The following is a 27,207-nucleotide window of genomic DNA, read 5'->3' as shown; positions in this document are numbered from 1 at the left end:
GCACTTCCAGATCCGAAGAGCGAAGTGCTGCCGGACCCGAACAACGCTTTCGGCAAGCTGGTATGTCTGCTCGGCCGCGGTCTAGACTGCTCGTCAACCCTTGCGTCAGGAAACGCCCAAGCGGATGGTTCATGCGGCATCATTGCACCATCGTAGCTCGCCACATTCTCGCCGTCAATGTGGTAATATGACATGGTGAGCACGGCAGGCACTGCTTCTGGCCGGTATCACCATTCAGGGTTCACACGACGCGACACGGGTCGTGTGGGTGTGCGGTATCAGTGGGGTAGAGCACGACGGCGGCGGCTGTCAATCGTCAAACCGAGCCATGATCGGCGGTACTAGGTCAACGTCTAGCCTTCTTACACTTCTTGTGCCGCACAAAAGCACAATTGAGTGGCGATAGTCCTGAGGTAGTGTGTCATCAAGCATGAATATACCTTAGGGGGCCAGCAGAATCGTTGGACAAGTGCATCTAGGACTGAGACACCATCCACACGCTGGCGAATACTGTGGCGGTTTACCCCAGCTTTACTTAAGTGGCGTAAGCTCAGATCGGCCTTCAGTCCGGCGGATGTGGTTCAATTTACATGTAGGTAATATATTCGTGGCGCAGCACAAGCCTCTTGGTGTTTGTGAAAACCAGGTGACAATCATGACTCGACAAACAGCCCATCATCTTCACCGTCAACATGCTGATCGTGCGCTTCATATGTGTCATCTCCAACCTGCAAATTCTCCTTCCCAAGCGGGTGGCCTTTCGTCCAGACCGGAATCTGCAAGATCCACTCATCCACCTCACCCTGCAGCCTCATCCTCTCTTCAACCAGATAGTCTCTGAGCTGCGCAGCCATCGTGACAATTTCCGTAACAGTATACCGATTTAACACCCCTTCCCTGCCACAGTGCGCCCTAATGATCTTGGTGAACTTGCAAGACTTTTCATCGTTCCGGAAGCGACGCAAGCCTTCGCTCAGCGCGCCTAGCTCTTGCTCACTCCATACCAGCGCCTTTGCTTGTTCAACCAAGGCGGGCGGAGGGCCGACTCGCGGCATGAAGACTTGCAGGCGCTCAAAGGACTCGCCGTTTGAATCTTCCTCCGGCTGTAGTCTGGGCGTTCGCAGTCGCTCGAACTTTTCAGGGGGGATCGGACCTTTGCACTCAGCCCACCGCCGTTCGGTGTGCAGTCGACTCCATCGTGCTTGGACTCTGCGGATATAATCTCTTTGGCGCTGTTCTTGCACTTCGCGCTGGATGTCCAATGCTCGTTCTTCGGCGTGGCGTTGCTGATGCAAGCGATGATTCTCGGCACGGTGATGGTCTCTTAGTACTCGTGCGAAGGCGGGATAGACTTCATCTCGTAATGGGATGACGATCCCTCGCTCGCATGGCGCAATGATGGCAAGCCCCTCCGGACGGTGGGTGTACAATTTTGCGCCCGTCCCTAATTCAATGATGACCTTCACAAAGCGCGCCACGATGGTCAGATGGCCAATGCTTAGGCTGTCCTCATCCATGTCTCTGTAGCGCAAAATAAGCTGCTTCAAGACTTCAACCATCTTGCCAAAGACGTGCGCATAGATATCTTTCGCTCTAAGTCTGCTGGCAAAGTCTGGCTCTGACTCATCGCTTGGCCGATACAGAGCATCCACAAGCTGAGCGAGTTCGGTCAGGTCTCTCGCAGGTTCCTCGCCGCTGGCGACTGTTTCAAGCACAGCTTCGCAGGCCGTGAGCACCTCTTTCACCTCATTATCCTCGACTTTGAATTTGCGTCTTGAAGTCGGTTCGCCGTCCGTGTAGTGTATGCCGATGTTGTCCACAGCTCTGTAGACCTTTTGCAAAGTCCGCCACTGCCCAAACAAGCGATTTGCGTGCTGTGTCTGAGTTTGATCTTCCTCCACCTCTCCGGCATCGAACCGATCGTGAACCCTCTGCCTCTTTCGGGAAAAATTAGCCGAAGGTTGCGCGCCTCCAAGCCCAGCCTTGCGCTTGCGCGACGCTTCCTGCTGCTTCTCCGGGCTGTCAGAAAACGGGTTGGCGGAGGCACCAGGAAACAGCTGGCTGCCCCGAACCTGTGCTAGTCGTGGCACGTCTCCCGCGGATGGAGCCTTTGCAGACAGTTCGTCTGGATGCGTTTCATGAGCATCCGCTCCATCATTTGATGTCGCGTAGGCGTCGTTTCTCGCATCGACACCCTCCGGTGCCTCTCGATTCATTTCTGCCAACTCCGCCTGGTCTTTCGTGACTCGCACATTCTGTGCTTGCTTCTTCTTCTGTTCCTTCGCCGCCCCTGCTCGCTCCCTATCCGCCCTGGTCTCCTCAGCTATCCTCGTGGCTCGCGTCGAGCTCTGCCTCTTCTTCGTCTGTCGAGTTACCCGCTTAGACGCTTCGGTCTTCGATCTCGTTACTGGCGACTCTACAGGCTGCCGTTCGCTGGCTCGTGTTTCTGCTTTTGAGGAAGAGTCGCCAATCGCAATGTTGGCATCAGACGGTCGTAGCGCTGTAGTGTCTTTCCTTGGCCGGCCTCTTTTCCTTGTGGCAGTGCTCGGCCCATCACGCGCGTTCTCAGCTTCCACCGAGCCATCCTCCTCTGCACTGATAGCAACAGCGATCTGCGCCTCAAGCGTGTCGAGTGCTTGCTGCTCATCGCCGTGATCCGCAGTGTGATGTGTCCGGTCCGGGAAGCAATCCCGGTAGTGGTCTTCCTCGATCGATTCAGCCTCGTCAAGCGCGCCTTGATCGCCTGCATCTGCTGCATCGTAGTAGCCATTTAGCTGCGCATCGACCGCCCGTTGGTCAGCAGACAGAATCCTTGCGTTGACAGCCTGTGCTATCGCCCGCTTCTGCGGCTTAGTGGGCGAGATCGTAGCCCCTTCTAGCTGCCTCCTCGGTAGCGGAAGGCGCTCCTCGAGCGAGTCCGCGAAGTCGTATATTTCTGGCCGTGCTTGATGCTTGTCGCCTAAAGGTCGCTGTCGAGCGAGGACCGGATTGCGGTAGCGTGGGTTCGATGGCCGCTTAAGCTTGCCATTGATGCTGGCTACGGTGTCTGCTCCCTTCTGAGAAGGCACCCTAGCGAGTTGTGCGATGTGGCCTTCCCTGCCTGCACTCCTCCCGTCTGCTTCGCACAAAAGGTTCTCCGGGCGGACAGTGGAGTGTCTAGCCATTTTCCGCGATGTGCCACTCTCAACATTGTCAATGCGAAGACTATGATGTCTCTAGATACTTGGAATGGAGGTTAGAGCGCGACGCGCCACCGTTACGCTAGGGCTTAGCGTGCTTTTTCACAACTTCCTATTACGGCATTGCACATATAATCCTACCTCGTCTACGCACCACTTGCGCCGTTCGACAAAGATCCCGGGAATCGATTGCGACTTTTCAGTCTATGAGAGCAACCGGGCTGCGAGACTGAACTGTGCAAGCGAGCATGACGAGCAAGCTTTTGGTCGGACAACATCCGGTCCTCTGAACAGCTCAGGAAAGAGTCCTGTGTCTGCATTGACACAACAATAATGGCCACGGACGATCCACGATCTAAGTCTTCGGCCCAGCCACGTGTGTGCCTCCCGATTCTTGAGCAATTGGGACGAGGCGGGCGTCCGTTCGCTACTCCTACGAAGAAGATCAACGACGGCCACGACCTCACCTTGTTCCTGAACTCGGTGGCATACCGGGATCTAACAGCATGGCTACTCCAGCTTAACCGAGCAATGTTTCCCATGAAGCTTTCAAACGGAGACATTCAGACCGTAACGCTCGATAACCCGCCAGCTTATTCCACCGCCATCGATGGCTTGCGAGCCATGCTTGATGGGTTTGCGGCGCTAATTGAACAAGCTCCTCCAAGTACGGGTCCGAGACGTTTTGGTAACGTAGCATTCCGGGATTGGTACAGTCTGGCCGATCAGAAAGCAAACGGCCTACTTCGAGCGCATCTTGGCCATTTGCTCGCAGGTCGTCTTAGTGGAGACGAGCCGTCGCTAAACGCTCGATTCGATGAGGACGTTGATGCTCTGCTTGGCGAACTGAAAACATATCTGCTTGGCAGCTTCGGTAGCCCGCAGCGCCTCGACTATGGTACTGGCCACGAACTCAGCTTCTTAGCCTTCCTAGGCTGCCTGTATAAACTTGGCGTATTTCAAGTTGGTGAAGAACGAGCCATCGTCATAGGCGTCATACAGCCATACCTGAGTCTGGTCCGAAAGCTCATCCTGACCTACACCCTCGAGCCGGCAGGCTCACACGGCGTCTGGGGTCTGGACGACCATAGCTTCGTTCCCTACATCTTCGGCTCGGCGCAACTGGGGCCCGCCATCAACCATTCCGATTACACCCAACCCGTGCCAACAGAAGGCTCCCTTGATTCCGCTCCCTCACCGTCTAGCGTCACGAACAAGGCTGTCGTATCAGAATACAAGGACAGCAACATGTACTTCTCAGCCATCCAGTTCATCTACGATGTGAAGAAGGGACCTTTCTGGGAGCATTCGCCGATCCTGTACGACATCAGCGGTCTCAAAGACGGCTGGGCAAAGATTAACAAAGGTATGCTCAAAATGTACGCTGCTGAAGTGCTGGGTAAGTTTCCAGTTGTGCAGCATTTTCCGTTTGGCAGCTTCTTCCGGCTGGAGGCGGACCCGGATGCGGTGGGATCGGTACAGAGTGTGCACGCGCAACAGCAGCCCATGTCGGCGCCCGCGTCGAAAGATGTGCGAGTGGGTAATAGCTCGCAGTCTTACGGTGGCGGAGTGCCATCCACGAGAGCGCCGTGGGCAACAGGTAACCCTGCTGCAACGACGCCGCAAGCTCCGGGTACTGGTGGCACTACCCAATCCACAGCGGCACCATGGGCGAGAAAGGGTGTAGGCAGGTGAACCTTGATCTAAGGCACCAAGCCGTCCTGCGATCATGTGGAGGCTGATGGGCAAGCTGTCTTGGGCATCCCTCTACACCGCTCGCGGAAGGCCCTACGTACATTGGTGCAGTCCGCTTGATGATCCCGCGCCTGATTGGAGTCTATTCTCCGCCATGAGGGTCAATTTACATCATGGTTCGAAGTGCCAGTGCGTAAGAACGAAGTCTCGTAGACTATGCGCACGTCTTGCCCTACCTGCGCTCCCCTTGAGGTCTGGCAGACAAAGGTCGGGTTATGTGAGCGCAGAAGCTTCGATGAGAGCGGGCTGACAGGTGGGCAAATATCCTGTAAGAATAATGACACATAAAGAAGGAATTGACGATAGCCGGTAGTCAAGGGGATTAAAGTCAGCTTACGTCGGAACACTTTGGTACACATGACAAATTACCAGTCCCATAACCATAGACTCCGCGGCTTGTATGCGTACCACGCCATAACGCACAATGGTCTCTACTTTCAAGTGCCACCACCAGACTTCCCGCCTCCACTCTTCGGCCCACCACCACCACCACTCGTCCTCGCCCGATCGCTATTCCCCTGCCCCGACTGTGCCGAACTGCCTTCATGTCCTCCCTCCTCTCCTCCGCGGGGCTGACTAACATCATGGTTCGCCGGACTCACTTCGAGTGGGTTATTTATCTTCTAGCGGGAATTGCCGTGGTTAGCGAAAACATCTCCACCTACACAAAGACCTTGCTGCGTGTAAGTGAATGTAAGACTCACGCCTTGCTCATTCGCCTCTCCCTCAGCATGAGCCTGTTGCTCCTCCGGGCTCGTCTTATCCGGGCTGAACGCCGCCTCCTCGACCGCGGAACTCTTGTCGTCTGAGCCGGACTTGCTGTACTCGTTTGACTCGGTGTTGATGTCGTCTTTACCCTGCGCGTCCTTGCGGGCGAGGCATCGTGATGAGGTTTGGAAGTGCCGGGGGGCTGGCGCAGGTGTGCGGCGGCTTGGGAAGCTTGCTGCTGCTGGGCGGCGGGCGAGGAGGGAGCGACGGAGAGACTGCATTGTGATAGGTTCGGGTCGCGTGACAATGAAGTGCGATGCGTGTGGGAAGTTTGCAGGATGGTTCGTAGATTTGCTTGCTGAAGAACTTTGGCCTTTGCACGAGTACGGAGAATCTTCGCTGCGGAGAAAGCGAGTATGTAATTGTTGACGTGATGTTTCACTCCTTAGCAACAGTGACATCATGTCAGAGTACGAATAGCTGCCGAGGCATTGTGGGCCGTTCAGCATGAAAGATTCATAGTAACAACATTCATGTAGCTAACAAGAAATATTACGTTAAAAGCATCATGAACCTCTGCTAAGGAGGTCGGCCTCTGAGTCCAGTGATTTCGAAAGAGACGCAGAATTGATCGACTGATTAAGACAGCGCAACTGTATGTCCTACTGAATGCGATACGCATCTATCCATACGACCCTCATCTAATACACCTCCAACACATACCTCAACTGATCCTTCAACTTCTCAATGACCTTCCCTCCCTCGGCCTTCTTCCCCTCCGCCCTGGCTTCAGTCTCGATGGCCTCCTCCAGCACCGCCGTGACATCCGGCACGGGCCACGTAGGCCCACACAAATAAAACGCCCCCTCCTCCCTCAGATACGCGCGTCGGATATCCGTCAACGTCTGCCTCATGCGATCTTGGATGTAAATCTTCTGCGGCTGATCGCGCGAGAACGCCCGTCCAAGCAACGTGATGATCCCTGCGTCCTGGTACGCCTCCCATTCTTCTCCGTAGAGATACTCTTCCCGCTGGTGGCGCGAGCCCATGTACAGGAATACATCGCCGATGGGCATACCTTGTTCGCGCTGCCACGCTCGTTCTTGCACGAAGGCGCGGAAGGGAGCTAGCCCCGTGCCCAGACCGGCCATGATAATGGGTTGGGTTGTTTTGGGCGGGAGTTTCATGACGGAGGGTTTGACGGAGACGGTGACGGGGGCGCCGATGGGGAGGAAGTTGAGGTAGCGCGTTGCTTGGCCGAAGCGGTCGCGGCCTTTGGGGTCGACCCAGTTGACTGTTACGATTAGGAGGGAGATGCTGTTGGGTGTCACCTTTTGCGAGGAGGCGACGGAGTATTCGCGCCGTTTCATGGGGTTCACGAGGCGGACGATGTCGTGGAAGCTGGGGTGGGCAGAGGGGTATTCGAGGAGGATGTCGGCGAAGGTGACAGTGTCGACCTCGGCGCGGCGTTTGAACTCGACCACGGCCTCCTGGTTTCCGCCGGTACCGAGCATGAGTAAGTCCGTCTTCTCCTTGTCGTCGCTTGCGAATTCCGCCAACGCCTCATAGAAGCGTTTCGGTGGGCGGCCGAAGATGTCCACGTTTTGCATAAGTGCTTGGTATACGGTTCGGTTTTCGAGCACGCTCGGGTCGTCTCGTGAAGGCACCTCGACGATGTCGTTGGGATTGAGACCGTACCACTTGATGAACTCGTCCACTTCCGCTTTGTCGTTCTCGGCGTGGATGCCCAGTGCCTCGCCGATCTCGTACTTGAGCCCACTGTCTCCAAGGTCGAACTCGATGTGGAAGATGTTACGATCATAAGTCTCTGGTGTCAGTCGGCGGTGCTCCTTGACATGCACAACAGCTGTCTTGGACGTGACGTCCGGACGGAGTACGTTCTTGGTGCCGTACGCTTCTCGGAAAGCAAGGCCTTTGGCAGCCGCTACCCAGTTGCGCAAGTAGCTTGGTGGTTCGTCTTCGGCCTTCTCATAGCTGGAGAAGCTGTTCATGTTGAGGTCTTCCGGAGGCGGAATGTCATCGTTGGCCTCGAGATCCAAAGTAAGCCAGCTTTCGGGTACTTCAATCTTCTTCAACGCCGCATCAACGTCCTGCGCCAAAGCATCAAGTGCATCATCAGACTTCTGCAGCTTCCTCAACATGCCTTCATACTTGTCTGGTTGCGTGAGATGCAAGAATGCAAAGAGCAGGAGGTAGCTCTCCAGAGACGGATCTTCGCTCGCCTTGGCGCTCGCGGAAGGGTCGAGGACGAAGAGACTAAACTTCTGCGACGCGATAGCTTTGCGGGTCGCCGTGGTGAGCTTCTTCTCGATGTCTTCGTCCTTCCAGCCCGGTACTTTGAGCAAGAGCATACCCTCCTCCTTCAAGCTGTCCAAAACCGAAAAGTCGTGGAGCAGCTTCTCTTCCGCAACAACGACGACGTCGGCCTCCTTGATACTGTAAGCCGCTTCAATGCTCTTCGGCGAGCATCGGAGATCCGATCGTACAGCGCCGCCTTGCACGAGGTTGTCGTGGCTGCTCCGTACCGTAACGTTCAGCGCGCTGTCATCCGACAAAAGCTGACCAAGCATGAACGGTGCATCGCCGCTCTGACTGTCATCCACATCCCAGAAAGTGTACTGCTTCGTCTCCGAGCTCGCCAGCTGGATCGGCGGATGCTGCTCAGGTGCCTCGCCAGGCTTGCCGCCGCTGAGCTGTCGGAGGAGGGCTTCCATCTTCACCACCGTCCAGACTGTCTCACGAGCATATTTGATGTCGTACACAGCCGGCTCTCTAGCGGATGACAAGCTTTGGAAATTGACCGCAGCGAGCACGTCAGCGTATAGACTGCTTTTGATGCTTGCGTCCAACACGCTTGATTGTTCCTTGACCTGACCCAATACCGTGACCTGCTGGGCCGTGGTGGGCAGGATCTCCAGAAACTCTTCCTCAGCGAAAGGACGGTACACGCGGACATTGACCACGCCAACCTCAACGCCCTGCTGCGCCAGTGCTTCGGCGACTTGAGCGGAAAGGCTGGCTTCGACCGTACCGAAGACGACGATGACGCTAGTTGCTGACGGGTGGCCGTGGTACTCGAAGCACCTATATTCCGTCCCCAGCTCAGTGTTGAAGGCCGACATAAGCTTGGCCAGCTTTCCCTCCGGCGTCAGGCGCTTTGACGGCAGGTCTTCTTTCACGCTATCAAGCACCGCATCGTACGTGCGCTTGACACTGGCCACATTAAGCACATCAACGACCCGCGTCGTCTCGCGACCGACGGTAATGCCATCGTAAACGTGCATGCTCGGCTGCACGGACGCCAGCAGGATGGACAGAAGCGCCATATGCTGCATCTCGTACGGAGTTCTGCTGCACACCAACCCCATGCCCAGCTCCTCCGCCAAAGCCAACGCGGAACAGTAGTCCGTCACCAGACCGGCCTTCGTCTCGGCCGCGTAGTCGACGGCGGCGACTTGCAGCGCGGTCGGGTTCGCCATCTCGTACAGCAAGCTCAGCTGGTCCAACGCTGGGCGTAGGTGTGGTAAACTCGCCGCACTCGCGATGATGCTTTGAGGCATATGTCGCTTGCTGATATCGAAGTCCGGGCTGAACATGTACCCCAACGCGATGCTGCCCGCACCATGTCGTGTCTCCATGGCTTGTAGACCCGTGACCTCGCCATGGCCGTTCTCCTCTCCTGCATTCTGCCACGCTTGTGCTGCGACGTCTAGGTCGAAAGTCTCCGGTGAATACGTGAAGAGTCTATCCGAGAGCGAGTAGGCGACTTGCTGGACCAGCGTCTGCGCGGTCACGTAGGTCGGTCCGGAGATGGATGAGAGAGTCACATGCTGTCCGAAAGGTAGTGCAGACGACTTGTGCTGCGTGTGCTGCTTGGAATCGCTATCGAGCAGCGTGGCACCGGGGCCGGTGCTCTCGGCTGTCTGCAGATGCATTGCTGCTGATGTATCCTTATCACCGTCGAGAGCAATAACAACACCACACTAGGATACTGGTACGATCTCGTGAGATCAAACCCACGTGTTTACACAACGCTTCTCCACAAAGACGCCGCTAAATTTTGCGCATTAGTCGAGGCGAAATCGGCTCGGCTCTGGGAATAAGATGTCGCCATTCGATCCCTGCGCGATCGGGCTGCACGTCGGGTAGATCCGCTCTCCCAATCATCTGGACGGAGACACTTCCTCCTTCGATGAATGTTTCGTTCCGATACGGTCCATCACCCCCTCACCAAGGCACATCCTCCTTAAAAACTATGGCAACTCCAATGGGCGTGCCTTCCATCCGCCTGCGCTTAGCATCGAAGCTGCAAAGATCATTACCACAGCAACCCTTCGTTTGCCGAAGATGTCTCCATCAACAATCTCAAGCCGGCACCATCTTCCGACCGCAACAGCGAGCACCCGTCAAGCAAGCCTATCTCCCTAGAGCACTCCGACAGACACGACCCCAGAGTACAGCCTCACCAACACAACAGCCTTCCGTCTCCCCCCTCTCCGCCCTAAGCCAAAACATCTCCCGCACCCACTCCCGCCCTCACCCCGGCACCTCCTCCACCTCCACCTCCACCTCCTGGCCGGAAACCAACTCGCGCACGGTAGCCTACTGGCTCCTCGCCTCCGCCACCAGCGTCTTCGGCATCGTCATCTTCGGCGGCCTCACCCGCCTTACCGAATCCGGCCTCAGCATCACCGAATGGCGGCCCGTCACCGGCTCCTTCCCCCCCCGCAACCAAGAGGTCTGGGAGCAGGAGTTCGCGCGGTACAAGTTAAGCCCCGAGTTCAAGATGCTGAACTCCCGCATGACGCTCGAGGAGTTCAAACAGATCTACTGGATGGAGTGGACGCATCGGCTTTGGGGGAGAGTGGTCGGGGTGACTTTCTTACTGCCGACGTTGTATTTTGTGGTGCGGAGACGGGTTACGAGGGGGATGGCGGGGCGGTTGGGAGGGATTTGCGGACTGATTTGTTTCCAGGGCTTTATCGGGTGGTGGATGGTGAAGAGTGGGTTGAAGGATGATTTGTTGGAGACGGGCAAGCATCCGCGCGTGAGTCAGTATCGGCTTGCGGCGCATTTGGGGACGGCGTTTGTGGCTTATTTGGCCATGGTTTGGAATGGGGTGCGCATTTTGCAGGAACATGCGTTGGTGAGGGATCCGGGGGAGGGGTTGAAGGCGTTGCAGAGGTTGGGGGGGAAAGAGTTACGACCCTTTCGACGAAGTGTCGCCGCGCTCAGCGTCTTGGTGTTCGTGACGGCCATGTCTGGCGCGCTTGTCGCGGGGTTGGACGCAGGACTGGTTTACAACGATTTCCCCTGGATGGGACAGGGACTCCTCCCGCCCAAACGAGAGATGTTCGACCCGTTTTACTCCCACACACCATCGCGGAACGATCTGATCTGGAGGAATATGTTCGAGAACCCCGTCCTCGCCCAACTCGACCACCGCATCCTCGCCACCACGACTTTCTGCGCCGTCTTCGGACTATGGGGTTACAGCAGGTTTAGCCCCGCCGTACGTACTATGTTACCGAAAGCGGCCAAGACGGGGATGCTCGGGGTGGTGCATCTGGTTAGTTTGCAGGTGGTATTGGGGATCACGACGTTGTGGTTCTTGGTACCGACGCCGTTGGCTGCGGCGCATCAGGCCGGGGCGTTGGCGTTGTTGACGGGGGTGTTGGTGTTGGGGAGTCGGGTGTGGGTTCCGCGGGGGATGGTGCGGTTGCTGCAGAAGAGGGTGGCAGCAGCGGCGGCGGCTGTTGGGGTGCAGAGTAAGAGTGCGGTTGGGAGGAGAGGGGCTGATGCGATGCTGAAGGCGAGGATTCAGAGCTCGTGAGGTTTTGGGACTTCTACATGCTGGAATTCTTGGGTTTGTAGTATAGCAAGATATGCGGGATTGAAGCGGCACGCTCTCCAGCTCATAGAATACATTACGAAGAGAATTGACTCGTTCTTCTATCACAGGTCCGATGCAATGCGGTCACAACCATGCATGCAGCGTCCCTGTGTTGTCCATGATTGTTCGTCTCCTCTGCTACCTACCAACCCTTCCCTAAGTGTTCGGCACACGTGATCAAAACCACCGACCGTAGATACAGCCGCTCGCGGGAAAATACATCCATTAGCGCGGGTTATCGAGCAGCGAATGGCGAGCTGCGACCTCATGTTCTCTTCGGGCGGCGGCACGGTCTGCCGAACATTACCCTTTTGATTGACCTACCCGCTCTTTACATAGCAGTGCAAAAGCGACTGCAACTGTCACTGTCACTCGCATGGAGTCGGTACCGCTCTTGTCGAGTATTCTGTTCCTCCCATCCTCTCGCTTCTCCTGCCCCAGACGTTAAAGAGAAGGTAGCCCGAGATGCCCGAGTCGGCAGCGAATGGCGATGGACACGGCGGCATCGTGGCCGCAGTGGAGTGACTGCAATCCAATCCACTTCATCCGATCCACTTCTTTCATCGCACGCTTATCATGCATTCCACTGCCACCCATCTGTCATCGCCGCCGGAGTTATGCATGTTGCATATGCTATGGATGACATGTGGTCCAGTCCAGCGTCGTCGTCGTCCACCACCCTAACCTGTAGGGAAGGTGCCTGACTGCTGCTGCTGCTGCTACACCTGCCATACCACATTCCCACTGTCATAGCCTCGTCAACGGTAAGGGAAGGCGCAATCTCTCATCCACCACCGCTATCCACTTCTCCCACCAGAACGTCATCCTCACCATCTTTCTTTCCTTGGTTCTTGGTTCAACCGCATGCCGCACCCCCACTCGCACCCCCATCCTCCGCCTCCCCCATCCAAACGCACCACCACCCTCCACCTCCTCCGCTTCGCCCACTGGCAACTCACCGAAACCTACCTCCGCCTGCAAGCCCGCCTCCGCCGCTACACATTTGTCACCATCACCACCACCACCAACATGCCACCAACCCTCCACCTAGTCCGCCACGCCCAAGGCTACCACAATCTCAACATCGCCAACCACAGACTCCACGACCCCCAGCTCACACCGTACGGCGAACAGCAATGCGAAGAGCTACACAAGAGCTTCCCCCACCACGCCGCCATCGAAGCAGTAATAGCATCCCCGCTAAAACGAACAATCAACACCGCCCTCCTATCCTTCTCCTCCACCATCTCCAGCAAAAACCTCCGCGTAATCGCCCTGCCAGAATTACAAGAGACGTCAGACCTCCCCTGCGACACCGGCAGTTCCCCCTCCGAACTCTTGCATGCGTACGCGGATAAACCTGTTGATCTCTCCCTCGTGACGGAAGGGTGGAACAGCAAAAAGGGCAAACGGGCACCTAATGCGAAAGCGATCGAGGCACGCGCGCGGGCGGCGAGGCGGTGGTTGAGGGGGAGGGGGGAAAACGAGATCGTGGTTGTGACGCACGGTTAGTCCTACTCCTACTCCTATCCCTACCCCTACCCGTATCCCTAACGGACTCCTGACTAAGTGGGTGATCTCGTACTGCTCGCTAATGCATGGCTGTGTCGGATGTTCAGGCGGCTTCCTGCACTACCTAACCGAAGACTGGACCGGCAGCGATCGCTTCAATGGTACCGGGTGGGCGAATACGGAGTGGCGCTCTTACACCTTCTCCTCCTCCTCCTCCTCTTCAACATCTGCGGAAGAAGCGCACATGATTGAGACACCGGAGTCGAAGAGGCGACGACAGGGCGATGCGAAGGGGTTGGATGCCACGGAGCAGATGGAACTCAAGCGGACGAGTGAGGGGAGGGAGTGGCAGGAGCAGGAGCAGGAGCAGGAGCAGGGGTTTGTGGGAAAGGGGAAAGCTGGGGAGGTGGAGGGGGTGAGGGGGGTGGAGGTGCAGGCGAAGGTTTGACGAGTTTCCGAGTCGAGTGGTGAGTTGATGAGTCATGAGTCATGATACCTTTAAACGACGACATTTAGATGGAGGGGCTGGACTTGCATGGCAGTTTGCGGCACGGTGTTGGCAGGCGGTCTAATTTGGTAGAAAGGAAGATTGGCTAGATCGATAGATGCATAGATGCACGGAAGCACGGAAGCAACCTACTAACCTACGTACCTTTGTCGTGCGATGCATTGCGAAGACTAGTACTTATCTATACGCTTAGGGGGTATCTCCATACAAACCTTCTCTCCACCCTCCCCACCCACACGGAGACGGAGGCGGAGAACACAAACACCAGCGCCACGCTAAAGCCCACACTCAAACTCCCCCGCTCTCGATCGCAGGCCTCGGTCCTTCGTGCGCAGTCTTTACTCCCTCACCACTCGTGACCCCCCTCCCGCCTCCGCCTCTCTTCCCTCTACATCGTGCTCACGCACACCCCTCCCAACCCTTTGACGAGTCATGTCTCTAACCTCCCTCCCCAACGGACTCCGAACCTTCACCTCACTGCTATTCGTCCTCAACAGCGCCTCACGACTTCTGACCGTACTTGGGGGCGTTTGCATCGCACCGCCACCATACCCACCGCTACCGCCACTACCACCACTACCGCCCTGCGTACCGGTCAACGACGAGCTTACACCCCGACCCCCTCCTCCACCGTACTTCGCCCGTACCGTAAGCCGATGCCGTTCACTACTGCTGTTGTTACCCGTACTAGATCCAGGCGTGGAGGTGCGGGAGGGTGTTTGCTGCAGTAACAATGGCCGTGGCGATAGCGGATCGCGACAGAATCGTGGACGGTCGAGCGGGGAGGAGGCCGGGGGTGGGTGGTCATGGCCTTGCTCCTGATGGTCGCGGTCGTACGGGTGTTCGTACTCGTGATTGTGGTGCGCGATCGGCGCCTGCGTCTGCGCCTGTCCTTGTCTATGCTCCGGATACTGCTCCGGGTACTGCAAGTCATCCTGATAGTCGTCATGATCGTAACCGTACGCCTCCTCATACGGCAACAGCTGCTCTTGCTGTGGGTGCGGCAGAGAGTCGAACGCTTGTCCACCACCGCCGGCACGCTGCTGCACATACCCCACCCCTCTGCTCTGCTTAACGGGCGACTCGTCATAAGGATCAAACCCCACCCTTCGCATCGCATCACGGCGGATGCGTTGGCGCCGGTCCTTGTTAAAGCCCGTCGTGCCCGCAGTAGCGTTCTCCCTAAGAAAGAAATTCAACAACTCATCCTCGATGGTCAGATGCGACGTCTGCCGGAATTGCTGCACGGCGGTGAGTTTCAGGAGCATTTCTAAGAGGGAGAGGGTTGTTTTGATCGGCAACGTTGGTTGGACTGACGCTGTTGGGTGAAGAGAGGGTATCAGGACGCCGTTTTTGGTTGTTGGGGAGGAGGCTGAAGTTGAGGTTGAAGACCGGAGCTGGAGTTTCGACAGCGCACCGACCAGCTCTGGGCCGACGGCGGTTTGGCGGGAGGAGGGGTGGTGGTTATGTGTACGTCCAGTGGGAATAGCTTCGTTGTCGTCGTCGTTCTCGCTGTCGGAATCTTCAGCGTAGACTTCAAACGCCATCCATTCCGGGTCCAAATCCGCGGGTAGACGCCAACTTTGATTCGCACCCGCCTGCTGAGACGCCTCCCACGATGGCGTACCAGCCCGCGACTCCCGCTCAAACTGCGCATCCACTTCCGACTGTGTATCATCCACATCCACATCCACACTCCCGCGAGCCGCACCGTTAACGCTCGCGGGCGAGTCGAAATAGCTATACTCCCTCTCCATCTGCGAGCGTCGCAGCAGCCTCCTGGGCGGTTCGGCGGCAGGATCGCGTTTCAGGAGCAAGACGGGATTGTGTATATCGTTCTCTCCGTCGCCGCCGCCGATGTTGAGGATTTTGCCGGTATCGGCGTAGAAGATTTTGGATATCTGATGGACGGGGATGATATCCCGGATCCCAGCGTTGGGTACATCATCGAAGGGACCTGGTTGGGGTACGTTGTCTTCGAAGGCATGCACGCGGTCGTCGTCCAGGTCTTCAATGAGGAGGAGTTGGTAGGCGAATTCTGACGCCTTCGCATCCGCATGCAGGAAGTCACCTGCCGAACTATTACGGGTCGGTTGATCGCCTGGTAGAGTGTTGAGTTGTTCATGCGGCACACGGATAAGCTTGACGTGGGCTTTGTGGATGACTTCTTTCCAGGTCGTTTCGCGAACGCCGGCCTCGTCGACGGGTCTCCAGGCGTGACTGGCAAAGAGCATGTACAGACTTAGTGTATACGTCGGACCCACTTGCTGTCTGATTCCTGGGTCTGCGGCGTACTTGCTATCCGCCGCGGTGAGGAAGGTGGAAGCTTGCAGTAAGCGACTTGGACTGATGGTGCCACTCAATTGTGTGGAAAGATTTACGCCAGAGGTGGTGATGGCGAGGTTGATCAGCGGGATTGCGTCCTCGATTCTTGTTAGTAGATTCTTGATCTGGTAAATGATAGCTTTGAGCTCCCGTTCCGTCTCCTCTCTCGACTTGGCACGGCTGCTCTTCCGCTTGAGCATTTCCTCGTCATTAGCAGCATTACTCAGCCGCACGCCGAGTCGCTGGATCTCATACCGGATATCGCGCGTCAGGGTTGCGGCGGTCTCCAGAGAAGTGTTGCCACGGGCGGAGATGAGCTCAATCATGTCGATGGCGGGGGAGATGATGCGGATTTTGCTGTCGAGGCGGAGTTGCAACTGCATCAGTTCCTCGCGGTCTTTGCTGCGGGGGGCCTCTTTGAGGAGGCGGCCGCATTGCTTGATGGCGTAGGTTGCGGTGATGGTGATGCCGGAGCGGATGGCGTAGTTCATCGCTTGCTGCGTCACGCGGCCCAGTAGGATGTCCATCTTCCGGGCGATATATCGTCATGCGTTAGGGTGGTTGTATTAGGTGGTGGTGGTGTTTGTTGGAAAGCCGCATCTTGGGCTCGTCTATCCAGCAAACTTTCAATCAATTGTCAGGTGAATATGCGAGTGTCGTGCAGCTTGCCGCCACCGGAACACGCTACGCAGCGACTTCACGTGCCCGGAGAATCGTCACTCCGCCCCGTGACCCTCGAACCCCACCAATTCGGAAATGGGCGAGGCTTCAGTTTGATGAACGAGGATCGACCACTCACTTACTTTCGCACTGTGACCGGCGCCCAACATTCACACCACCACCGCCGGATCCAACCACCACCACCACCACCGCCACCGCCCCCGGAGCTAACAGCAACAGTTTCGCATTCACCATGGCGGACTCATGGGAGGAAGAAGCGGACAACCTGGCCGACCAGACGCAACAACGTCTGAACTTCCAAAATGGCGCCGCACAAGGCAACACCTTCCAGCCTGGCATGCAGAGCTTCCAACCCGGCGCGGCATCATTTCAGCCCGGCCAGCAGTTCCAGCAGTACGGCTACAACCAGTATAATGGATACCCTGCGTATAACCAACAGCAGAACTACAACCAGTACCAGCAGTACGGCTACGGGCAACAGGCGGGTGGCTATTCACAGTACGGCCAACAATACGGGCAACAAGACTACTCCCAATACCAACAACAGCAACAATCACAACCACAGCAGCAGCAGCAGCCACAATCACAACCGCAGAAGCCGCAACAGCAAGCGTACGTCCCGCCTCAGCAACGGCAGACGCCCATGATTGCCAAGCGAGGAGAAGCATTACCCACCGCCACTCAACCAAAGCCTGCCGCAGCTGCAGCACCAGCCTCGAAGCCTGCAACCAACGGCGCGACAGCAGCAGCGCCAGTGAAGACGCTTTCACTAAGCGCAGCAGACACTGGCGCAGCACAACCTAAGGTGGAGAAGACAACGGGTGGCGGGAAGGTGCTATCACTGAACATCGCTCCGCCAGCACCCGCAGCAGCAAAGGATGATGTGGACAAAGGCGCACCCGCCGCAGGCACCAAGGTGGCGGCAGCGAAAGCCATGGAGAATGCAGGCGCAGGCGCAGGCGCAACCGCCAGCGGCAATACATCCCCAACCACCGCCTCCGGCCGATCCTCCCCTTCCCGCGCCGAACAAAAAGCAGAGGCCCGACGAGCCGACATGGTCGCGCATGAACAAGCCGCCGAAGTTGACGAAGAAGCGCTGGAAGAAATGTACGGCAAAGAGCACGTCAACGTCATCTTCCTCGGCCACGTCGACGCCGGCAAATCCACCCTCGGCGGCAGCATCCTCTACGCCACGGGCATGGTCGACGAACGCACGATGGAGAAATACAAGCGCGACGCCAAAGACCTCGGCCGAGAGTCTTGGTACCTTTCTTGGGCATTGGATCAAACGAAAGAGGAACGCGCCAAAGGCAAAACCGTCGAAGTCGGGCGCGGCTTCTTCGAGACGGAAAAACGTCGCTACTCCATCCTCGACGCCCCGGGGCATAAAAACTTCGTCCCCAACATGGTCTCCGGCGCCTCGCAAGCCGACGTCGGCGTGCTCGTCATCTCTGCGCGCAAGGGCGAATACGAGACTGGCTTCGAAAAGGGCGGCCAAACGCGCGAACACGCCGTCCTCGCAAAGACCCAAGGCGTGAACAAACTCATCATCGTTGTAAACAAAATGGACGACCCAACGGTTGAATGGAGCGAGGACCGCTACAAAGAGTGCACAGCGAAACTCACCACTTTCCTTAAAGGACTAGGCTACAACCCCAAAAACGATCTGACCTTCATGCCCATCGCCGCCCAACAAACACTGGGAATCAAAACCCGCGTCCCCAAAGATCTCGCCCCGTGGAACGACTCCCCCTCTTTACTCGAATACCTCGACTCGATGCAAACGCTCGAGCGCAAGATCAACGCCCCCTTCATGATGCCCATCGCGGCCAAGTATCGCGATATGGGAACTATGATCGAAGGGAAGATTGAGGCGGGCGTGATTCGGAAGGAGACGAAGTATCTCATGATGCCTAACAAGGCGGAGATTGTCATTTCGGCGTTGTACGGCGAGACGGAGGATGAGGTTGAGCGGGCGGTTTGTGGCGAGCAAGTCCGGCTCCGTATCAAGGGGGCGGAGGAGGAAGATATTTACCCCGGTTTCGTCCTCTGCTCGCCTAAACGACCGGTCCACTGCGTGTCAGCCTTTGAAGCGCAGATCCGTTTGCTGGAGCTCAAGTCGATCCTTTCGGCAGGATTCAACTGCGTCTTACACATCCACTCCGCTACGGAGGAAGTCACTTTCGCGGCTTTATTGCACAAGTTGGAACCGAAGACCAATCGCAAGAGCAAGAAGCCGCCCGGTTTCGCGAAACAGGGGATGAACATTGTGGCCCGACTGGAGGTGCAGGGAGGGGCGGGGAGTGTCTGTGTGGAGCGGTTTGAGGAGTATCCCCAGCTGGGCCGGTTTACGTTGAGGGATCAGGGGCAGACGATTGCGATTGGGAAGATTACGAAGTTGATTTTGGACGGGACGGGAGGGGGTGAAGGGCAGGGGGGTGGGGCGTAGGCCGGCTCCGTGGGTTTGGTGTTGTTGTTGTTGTTGTTTGTTGTTTTTGGGGCGGTTTGGGAGGAGGAGGAAGGTGGGGTGGGTTTTGAGTCTGTAGGCATGACGATGTAGTGAGGAGGAGGAGGTGGTGGGGTTGGTGACGGGATGTAGTCTGTGTGCTTCTGTGATGGGACGGTGAAAGCTCGTCACTTTCGCAATGGGACGGTGAAAGCTCGTCACTTTCGCAATGGGACGGTGAAGGTCGCTGTCAACACAATCGACATGCGCCATGATCTTGAGATTGGTGCTTTCAAGCATGCATCACTCTCTCACTGACACCATGTATCGATGTTTCCAACTAAACCTCTCCACACCATGCTACGAGTGGTGCGTACCACTTTTTCCCCGCCCTCGAGCACGCAGCGAAATCAGTAAAGTACATGTAGCCTTGAATTTGATCCGTTGCCGATTTCATCAAAAGCTTCTAGCCCGCGACCGAGTTTGCTTGTTTCCATCCTCGTTCGTTAACCCCCCTACGCGGGACATGTAGGTCTTCGTTTGGCACGGTTACACGGGAGGATGTTGACTCCGACGAGGAAGGCTTGCCTGGCAGCGGTGAAACCAAGAGCGAACACGTTTGCACGCTCTCTTCGGGACCCTGCGCCAGACCGTGTACTTGACGCAAAACCTTACGGGGTAGACCAGACCTGCGGCGAAACAGTCATCCTCACTAAGAAGTAGCGGCAGGCATGACCGGGTGAGCTGATCATCCGTTACCGTCACAGTTCTGGATGAAAACAAGATTGGACAGCCGCCAACTCGCCCCGATGAGGGAGCACCTTCCCTTACCTCCTTGAATACGAGATTCGGGGGAGTGGCTGCGTTGGGGGTGCTGACTGATTTGCACACTTCATACGGAAGTCGGTCAATATAAACTCGATAGCCTGAAGACGTTCGTTTGTTACGGCGGCACACACGGTTGGGAAGGGCAATCTGGGTGACCAACGGGGTCAAGCTGGACTTGCAATCCGTGTCAATGAGCTGTGATGTAACGCTACTAGCTTGTGTGTTGTCGAGGAGGTCGCTTGTGAGTTGTGGAAAGATTTTGTACTTCCAATCTCTTGCAAGGTGATAGATGGGAGAAGCTGCTTCCTACTGAAGGTCCTGTTCGATCCATTTCTAACGGTTTTGTAAGCCTTTCGGCCCATCTTCATGTCGAGTCATGGCGTGATCGGCACACAAGACGTCGCTATGAGTGTACAGCAACAGTGCCCAGGAAACGCGCTGCGGCCTGCGTATGCTGAGACTTGCGATGTTGAAACAGCGAACATACCAGAGGTAAACAAGGTACGACCTTGGAGCGCCGATGACACGGAGTGATGCTGAGTATGGTTTCACACACTTGAGGCCTGCGCAAAGTGCAGTAGCATTCACTCTACACTCAGGCTAAGGTCCATGAGTGGCAGTCTGGTCAGTGCTGGCACCATCTCGACATTGTTGGACTTGCATGAAACGCGGCTGAAATCCATACGGAACAAGTTGCGGATGAGTAAGTTCAGCGAGACCTCGAGCTCTCGCCGGACAGCTCGCAAAGCTGATCGAGCCTGACCTGATGGATACCGAGAGCTTGATGCTTACGATGTGGGCAGTCACGGGCGCTACGCGAGCTAGCATTGACGCCGCGGAGCCCTCCGTCATATGAGGCCTACCGGCGAGGAGTTATTCGAGCAGAGTGCACTGGCGTTACATTTCGCCTTTGGCTTTTCGGCCTCTGTGACAGGATAGCATTGGCTGATTGTGGCAGAGGCAGCACCATGTCAATCCTAGATCTGCCCCAAGCCAATTTCATTCGACTGGCCAGATTGTCGAGAGTATGGCGCAAGAGATTGCCTAAGCGGTCCACAAGATCTGTACCTCACCCTGGTGCGAGCAGCCTGTGCTGGGATACGAGGTGCAGCAGCAAAAATATCCGGAGATGGCCACGAAAGGCACGCTCGGGACTTCGGGTGAGCTTCGTAAATGAACATCGTCTGAGTACTCGACGCTCTGGCTGTCCATCTCCTGGATGTTTTCTTACAGACTAGCCTTTGATCGCTCATTCGTCGGATGTCAAGGTTGTGCTTCCGGTGTATTGCTCCAGGTTATCCGGACTTTGTCGCTTTCACTGTTGAAGAAGAACATTACGGTCACTACTACTTTGACCAGTCCTGCGAGGAAGATTGCCAAAGCTGAGCTGTGGTACTTGTACACTGGCCCGCCGATGAAGCTTCCGGCGCAGAGGGTCAGAAGAAATATCAACCTTCTATTGCGGCTACGGTTTCGGGCGGTTGGAGCGAAGAAGAGCGGATCCACGAACAGGTCCACGTACGCCGCTGTAGCTTGTGTCGTTGGGATTTCGGGCATGCTCAACTGCCGGCTCATAGCTACCTGGGAGCCTGCGGCGAAAGCAAGGAGACCAAGCGAACATAGTACTGGCGCTGTGTTGACCATGTCACAGGGAATGAAGACGAAGTTGAGCAGAGCAGCGAGCATGACCATGACTGTCGTATAGATGTTGGAGACTAGTAGCCACCATCTTGATGCCTTACTATCGAGTGCGTTCGCGGTCTGACCACCGGCGAAGACACCAAGGCAGAAGAAACCCAGGCTCACCGCAAGATGAGGCGCTGGGATCTGCTGATTTGTTTCTTGTCGCGTGCCAAAGGCTGAGAACGCTGAGACGGCAAAGAGGACAGTGTTGCCTGTTTGGTTGGATGTGACTGCGCCGCTTGTCAGCCAGACCTCGCTGAATGCCAGAGGAGTACCTCAACTCTTGGAAGACTCACAGCAGTGAAATTTGGGATAGGACACTGCATCGATCATGCCAGTGCTGAGGGCAAGTATCAATAACTCGATCTCGAGCCAATGTTCGTCCTTGTTGATTGGCGATCTAAGCCAGTCCATTACTCTGGCCTTGCGATCTTTTGGCATTCCATAATGGTCCATGGCTGCTGATCGACCAGGCTTGCGCTGATCTATCAGCCTTCGCCGTGGATACTATGGCTCGACCGAAATGTAGGAATTGTCTGCGGATGTTGTATCGCAGATGACCGATGTGCCATTTTGTACAAAGCGTTTCGGGCTTGCGTTATGTGGTCAAAAAGTGCTACAGAGATGAAGAGCAGACGTTTTGACGTCAGACCCGTTGACGCTTGGTATAGTAGCTTTTTGGGTGGAACCTTACGGGTGCTCGCTAGAAGCCGATTTGCGTGTCCATTTACTCTAAAGATTTCGTGGCGTGTCAGCACCGTGTCAAGACCAGTGATACATCGGTTGTCTCTGATATCCAAGTGGGACATCATGTTGGCAAAAACAAAAATCCGGGAATGGTGTTAAAACATCACAATGATCCAATGCAGGCTAACACGCAATCGCACGCCCCATAATGAGTGGCGGACTGGCTAAGGAGAGTGCCTGTGTTTCTTACCGAGGGTACCAACCGCTCTGAAAGAATGATCAGAGCGGAGGGTTGGGCATGTAGACATGAGCGAAGATGGGGTTATATCCGGAAGATGTTGTCGTGGTCTCTGATGATGTATCGCGGCATCTGGCGATGACTTGGGGCCTTTCACGGTCATCATGCAGGAACCGTTGCTATTCAAAAATCGCAGGTAACTTGAAGCTGACTTCTGACTCTGTCTCTTGACACTAGCACTGTCGTCGGCATTCATAAGCCTGGCCACCTCAAGCCCCAAGCTGTAATACGTTCCGTCTGGCAGGCTTGGACTTGAACCCGCGGCGAAAGTTAGTGGCTTTGAATTCGATACAATCCCACCTCAAGCGAAGTCAAGGCAACGTTGGAATCCATTAAGCAGCTTTCGCCGCTATTGTTCATCCTGAGACCGTTGGCCTTATGATATATTTGAGGTGTTCGATAGATACTACAGAAGCTGTAATGCAGTTTCTCAAAGCCGAGTCATTCCCGAGAGCTATCTCGCTGCCCTGCCGATCAAACCATTGAGTTGAGCGCGAGTGACGCCATTGAGCCGCGGCATGAGGTGGGACATGGAAACTTTTGGGGGCGTCACAGCGAACATTTCAGCGTGAGAGATTACCAATCCATCGAGAGGGTATAACACTTCTACGGTTCGACTTGTTTCAGATTGCCATTCGCCATTGCTCGAGTATCTCGTTCCCAGTATCACCTAACCCTGAACCTCTCAAACACCCATCTACCGCAATGTCCCACCACAACGTCTCCCAAGGCGTAGAAGAAGAACCTCACAATGTCAACCGCGCGGCAAAGGGTATCTCCTACTTCACTCCCGCGCAGCTCCCACCCGCAGGCACAGCGCTCGTCGTCGACGGCCAGAAGGATGTCCCCAAGCTCTTCAAGCCGCTGAAACTGCGCGGCGTGACATTCCAGAACCGCATCATGCTTTCGCCGCTGTGCCAGTACTCGGCTGAGGATGGGCATTACACTATGTGGTGAGTAAACAGTAGAGCGCGATGTGCCGGCATCTCTATGATTGTCTGAAGGAGAGCTGACGCTTGTATGCGATAATGCAGGCATCTAACACATCTGGGAGGAATCATCCAGCGCGGCCCCGGTCTAGCGTGCGTGGAAGCAACAGGCGTCACACCCCAAGGCCGCATCACACCCGAAGACGTCGGGTTATGGAAGGACTCGCAAATGGAGCCCCTCAAAAAGATCGTCGAGTTCGCGCACAGCCAAGGCCAAAAGATCATGATCCAGCTCGCGCATGCCGGAAGGAAAGCAAGCACCGTTGCACCATGGCTGAGCAGCGGAGAAGTCGCTGGCAAAGACCTGAACGGCTGGCCGGATGATGTGTGGGCACCCAGCGCCATCCCGTGGAACGAACACCATGCGCATCCGAAGGAGATGAGTTTGCAGGATATTCAGGACTTTAAGAAGGCGTTTAATGATTCTGTTAAGCGGGCGCTGGAGTGCGGGTTCGATTGCATTGAAATCCACAATGCGCATGGGTATTTGTTGCATGAATTTGTGTCGCCGGTCAGCAATCAGAGGAAGGATCAATATGGTGGTAGCTTTGAGAACCGCGTGCGGTTGACGCTGGAGGTGGTGAGTTGGCAGATCATCCATACCTGAAAGGATCAAGTAGGCAGTGCTAATGCAATTCCTAGGTTCGCGAGACCCGTGCCACCATTCCCAAGGATATGCCATTGTTCCTACGAATCTCCGCCACCGACTGGCTCGAGGAAGCGCCGAAAGATCAGATCCCAGAATCGTGGACGAATCAAGATACCATCAAGCTTGCGCAGCAGCTCGCAGAGGAAGGTGTGGACCTCCTTGACGTGTCGTCCGGCGGCAACCATCCGCTACAGCACCCACATGTCAAGCCGGCCTACCAGGCACCTTTCGCGATTGAGATTAAGAAGGCGGTTGGCGACAAGATGGCTGTCGGTTCCGTTGGATCCATCGAGAGTGGCACATTAGCGAATGACTTGCTTGAGAAGGATGGTTTGGACTGGATTGTCGTGGGGAGAGGCTTCCAGAAGAACCCGGGTCTTGTGTTCTCATGGGCAGATGAGCTGCAACAGCAGGTGCAGATGCCGAACCAGATTCGCTGGGGGTACGTATCGAAAGAAATTGCCTGCTGTGTGAGAGATTGCTAACGTCGGGATAGGTTTGCGGGTCGTGGTAACAAAACCGGAAAGCCGATCACGGAGCTCCCGGAGCTCATGGGTCAAGTGAAGCTGTAAATCAGAGTAATATCACCATACTATCGCTCATGGAGCTTTAGAAGTGTAGAGATACAACAGAGTGTGCAGAAGTACGCCTTACGCTAATCTTATCAAACCCACATCACAAAATATACCAGCAGAGCTGCATCAGCTAAATGCACGTTCCTCATGGCCACCATGGTAGCCGGTATCGTAATCGAACTGGTTCTCCGGTACACTGTAGCCTTGTTGATGCATCGCCTTGTCGGCGACGTCTCGCTGTTCGGCATAAGGACCCATCGAGGGTCTCGGTGCATCCCACGCTTCGCTCTGTCGCGGCTCATCGAGACCGGAGTGTGCATAGCTACCCTCATCATCAGTGAAGGGTCCGCGCGTCGCCTCAGGTCGCTTGCGGTTCGCGGCAAGGTCGTGCAGCTGGTAGATGCCGCGTTGACTTTGTAGCCGCCGGACGTAGAGATCCAGACCAAGGGCCGTCGCTGTGGATACTCTGCATACATTCGGCCATTAGCTTGCACTTCTCAACGCTTATATAGTGTTGGAGCTGGGAGCGTACAGTCCAAGCAGCGTGAATGTGAACAGCGCCTTGTATATCCGGCACACCATCATCCCGATCTCCTCATGCCAATGCGCGGCATCGCACTCGTGCGCCAGGGTCCCGCTCATGTACCATGTCAGGAGGCTCCAGCTAAGCGCCCACAGGATGAGGAGGAAGCCGTTGATAGCGATGTTCAAGCGCGGGTTGAGACCTATACAGCAGTGCAGTACCATGGTCGTGAGTAGCGCGGCAATTGAGAACAGTGAGGCGGAGGCGAGCTGGGAGAGTGTGTGCTGTGTTAGTCTAACTCGTTCTGGTCAGGGAGTCGTGCTGGGCGCTTGTGGTTCACTCACCCATATGAACGTCCAAGGCGTGCTCCAGTGGTCGTGGGTCAGGTGCCAGATGAAGTAGCTCATGATCGCACCGACGACCACGCTTGATATGAGCTGGAAGAACCGCACGGAGTGAAACAGTATGCGCGGGTAATGGGACGGTGCCGTTTTGGCCTTGCGATCGAATAGCGTGACCATCGTGTTATGGCTGTGCTGTTCGATGCCGCCAAGGCTTGACGTCCAGCAGACGGCAAGAAAGGCTTGAAGGATGTCTGTTCCTGCAGACCGGCGATGTTGGGTGATGTGTTGTGCAGTTCGCTTTGGCCTGCAAGGAGAGTCCGGTGCCCGCTGAGGTTGCTGTCTCAACTTTGGGGGCTGCCAAGAGGAGGATGCATTAGCTTCAGATGACGGGAGCCATGTGAGCGAACATGGCTGTGATTAGATAAGGCAAGGGGGCTTGGAAGCGAGTCACCTAGACAGTGAAACACACGCTGACAGGCGCCTCAACAGCCATGGTGGAGGGACGTCTCATCGATCCAACTTGTCAGGCTTGGAGAATGTGTGTAGCGAAGGCAGCAAAGTACGGCTACAGCGAATACACTTCGATGCTTGCATCTGCATTTGAACTTGCAGCTAGTGAATACCAGACGGTGACAGAACGCTTCTACGATACTTGGCAACTGCCGCAAGACAGCTAGACCAGCCGAATGTGCATACGGTGCAGACATACCTTGGTGTCGAAAATGCGCAGTGATGACGCGCCGCACACGACTGTTGGACTACGACCACCGATGCGGAGGGAAGCTTTTGGGCACGTCTGATATAGAACTGAGAAAGGTGAATGTATGAATTTACAAGGCTTGATGCGAAAACCGCCCCCGCTCGGCACCGATCATGGCCACGGCTCCGAACGCGAGGTTTGGGCAAAGTATACAGAGCGTACTGACATGCAATTGTGGAAGCACCAACCATGATCCTGCTGCAGTCATCTGTATCGATACCCAGGAATAAGTGAATACATCGTGGAAGGTGATGCTCGGGGAGAAAGTTGCGAGGATGATAGCTAATTGCAGCCTGGTCCATACAGCCACGACCGGTTCTGTCCAAGTGAGAATGGATGGAGGATGGTGAGAATGGATGGAAGATGGTATTCCACAGCGAAAGTGCTTTGCTGCGCGCCGACCAGGTACTGCCGCAGTGCCGCGTTGGTAGACAGAGGGTACGGTGGAAGAGATTGTCGTACTACGCATGCCGGACAACCGAGTGATTTCCCAATCACGCGACTCCAATAATACGGCCCACACCTTTTTCAGTAGAGCTCTTGGTGCCGGCTACGGAGTGGAACGGATCGGTAACGTTGGGTTCGTACGAAACTCTACGACCACGGGCGCAGAGAGGTAACGGTACCAAATAGATGTCAAGTAGTAGGAGATTGCTTGGTTATGCATATGCATTGCACGAAGCCTTGCGTCGCAGCGCCGATGATTTCTTGGTCGTGTGCTTAGGTACCTTCGCGTGGCACATGCGGGGCTCTCCGCTCGCCGCGCTCAGTGCTGTCATTGGTGGCTAATTGTCCGTGCTGACTGGAAGGAACATGAAGGCTGAGCTGAAACTCCAGCCCTGC

The 27,207-nt window shown here is 55.9% G+C and overlaps 12 protein-coding genes across 12 annotated transcripts; 5 read left to right on the top strand and 7 right to left on the bottom strand.

Moving 5' to 3' along the window:
* Positions 1 to 423: 423 nt before the first annotated feature.
* On the bottom strand, positions 424 to 3,338 carry BAUCODRAFT_341952 (uncharacterized protein). The gene has a single exon (XM_007675031.1). It carries the CDS (start codon positions 3,162 to 3,164, stop codon positions 654 to 656), a length of 2,511 nt encoding a protein of 836 aa, XP_007673221.1. The 5' UTR covers positions 3,165 to 3,338; the 3' UTR covers positions 424 to 653.
* A 225-nt stretch (positions 3,339 to 3,563) lies between these two features.
* On the top strand, positions 3,564 to 4,784 carry BAUCODRAFT_48873 (uncharacterized protein; the record flags this gene model as incomplete). The annotated part of the gene is made up of 1 exon (XM_007674851.1): positions 3,564 to 4,784. A coding segment is annotated over one exon (1,221 nt), but the record flags the coding sequence as incomplete, so codon positions are not given.
* Positions 4,785 to 5,557: 773 nt separating this feature from the next.
* On the bottom strand, positions 5,558 to 6,251 carry BAUCODRAFT_571740 (uncharacterized protein; the record flags this gene model as incomplete). The annotated part of the gene is made up of 1 exon (XM_007675030.1): positions 5,558 to 6,251. Exon 1 carries the CDS (start codon positions 6,149 to 6,151, stop codon positions 5,558 to 5,560), a length of 594 nt encoding a protein of 197 aa, XP_007673220.1. The 5' UTR covers positions 6,152 to 6,251.
* Positions 6,225 to 9,727, bottom strand: BAUCODRAFT_29943 (uncharacterized protein). Its single transcript, XM_007674720.1, has one exon. The coding sequence runs from the start codon at positions 9,596 to 9,598 to the stop codon at positions 6,344 to 6,346; it is 3,255 nt and encodes a 1,084-aa protein (XP_007672910.1). The 5' UTR covers positions 9,599 to 9,727; the 3' UTR covers positions 6,225 to 6,343.
* An 88-nt stretch (positions 9,728 to 9,815) lies between these two features.
* BAUCODRAFT_29942 (uncharacterized protein) lies at positions 9,816 to 11,629 on the top strand. Its single transcript, XM_007674719.1, has one exon. The coding sequence runs from the start codon at positions 9,931 to 9,933 to the stop codon at positions 11,494 to 11,496; it is 1,566 nt and encodes a 521-aa protein (XP_007672909.1). The 5' UTR covers positions 9,816 to 9,930; the 3' UTR covers positions 11,497 to 11,629.
* Positions 11,630 to 12,131: 502 nt separating this feature from the next.
* Positions 12,132 to 13,468, top strand: BAUCODRAFT_29941 (uncharacterized protein). The gene has a single exon (XM_007674718.1). The coding sequence runs from the start codon at positions 12,421 to 12,423 to the stop codon at positions 13,066 to 13,068; it is 648 nt and encodes a 215-aa protein (XP_007672908.1). The 5' UTR covers positions 12,132 to 12,420; the 3' UTR covers positions 13,069 to 13,468.
* Positions 13,469 to 13,479: 11 nt separating this feature from the next.
* On the bottom strand, positions 13,480 to 16,483 carry BAUCODRAFT_29940 (uncharacterized protein). Its single transcript, XM_007674717.1, has one exon. It carries the CDS (start codon positions 16,426 to 16,428, stop codon positions 13,915 to 13,917), a length of 2,514 nt encoding a protein of 837 aa, XP_007672907.1. The 5' UTR covers positions 16,429 to 16,483; the 3' UTR covers positions 13,480 to 13,914.
* Positions 16,484 to 17,478: 995 nt separating this feature from the next.
* On the top strand, positions 17,479 to 19,239 carry BAUCODRAFT_29939 (uncharacterized protein). The gene has a single exon (XM_007674716.1). The coding sequence runs from the start codon at positions 17,517 to 17,519 to the stop codon at positions 19,029 to 19,031; it is 1,515 nt and encodes a 504-aa protein (XP_007672906.1). The 5' UTR covers positions 17,479 to 17,516; the 3' UTR covers positions 19,032 to 19,239.
* A 1,880-nt stretch (positions 19,240 to 21,119) lies between these two features.
* BAUCODRAFT_64298 (uncharacterized protein) lies at positions 21,120 to 21,953 on the bottom strand (the record flags this gene model as incomplete). The annotated part of the gene is made up of 2 exons (XM_007674953.1): positions 21,120 to 21,769; positions 21,836 to 21,953. 2 exons carry the CDS (start codon positions 21,951 to 21,953, stop codon positions 21,120 to 21,122), a joined length of 768 nt encoding a protein of 255 aa, XP_007673143.1.
* Positions 21,954 to 22,476: 523 nt separating this feature from the next.
* Positions 22,477 to 22,660, bottom strand: BAUCODRAFT_29937 (uncharacterized protein; the record flags this gene model as incomplete). Its single annotated transcript, XM_007674715.1, has 1 exon — positions 22,477 to 22,660. A coding segment is annotated over exon 1 (151 nt), but the record flags the coding sequence as incomplete, so codon positions are not given.
* Positions 22,661 to 23,025: 365 nt separating this feature from the next.
* Positions 23,026 to 24,731, top strand: BAUCODRAFT_29934 (uncharacterized protein). Its single transcript, XM_007674714.1, has 3 exons — positions 23,026 to 23,477; positions 23,559 to 24,093; positions 24,156 to 24,731. The coding sequence occupies exons 1-3, from the start codon at positions 23,230 to 23,232 to the stop codon at positions 24,645 to 24,647; spliced, it is 1,275 nt and encodes a 424-aa protein (XP_007672904.1). The 5' UTR covers positions 23,026 to 23,229; the 3' UTR covers positions 24,648 to 24,731.
* Positions 24,732 to 24,863: 132 nt separating this feature from the next.
* On the bottom strand, positions 24,864 to 25,781 carry BAUCODRAFT_63557 (uncharacterized protein; the record flags this gene model as incomplete). The annotated part of the gene is made up of 3 exons (XM_007674918.1): positions 24,864 to 25,203; positions 25,270 to 25,529; positions 25,605 to 25,781. 3 exons carry the CDS (start codon positions 25,779 to 25,781, stop codon positions 24,864 to 24,866), a joined length of 777 nt encoding a protein of 258 aa, XP_007673108.1.
* Between the last annotated feature and the right edge of the window lie 1,426 nt (positions 25,782 to 27,207).

Source organism: Baudoinia panamericana (genome assembly GCF_000338955.1).
Source record: "Baudoinia panamericana UAMH 10762 unplaced genomic scaffold BAUCOscaffold_2, whole genome shotgun sequence".
NCBI lineage: Eukaryota > Fungi > Ascomycota > Dothideomycetes > Mycosphaerellales > Teratosphaeriaceae > Baudoinia > Baudoinia panamericana.
This window is presented reverse-complemented; position numbering and strand designations above follow the sequence as displayed.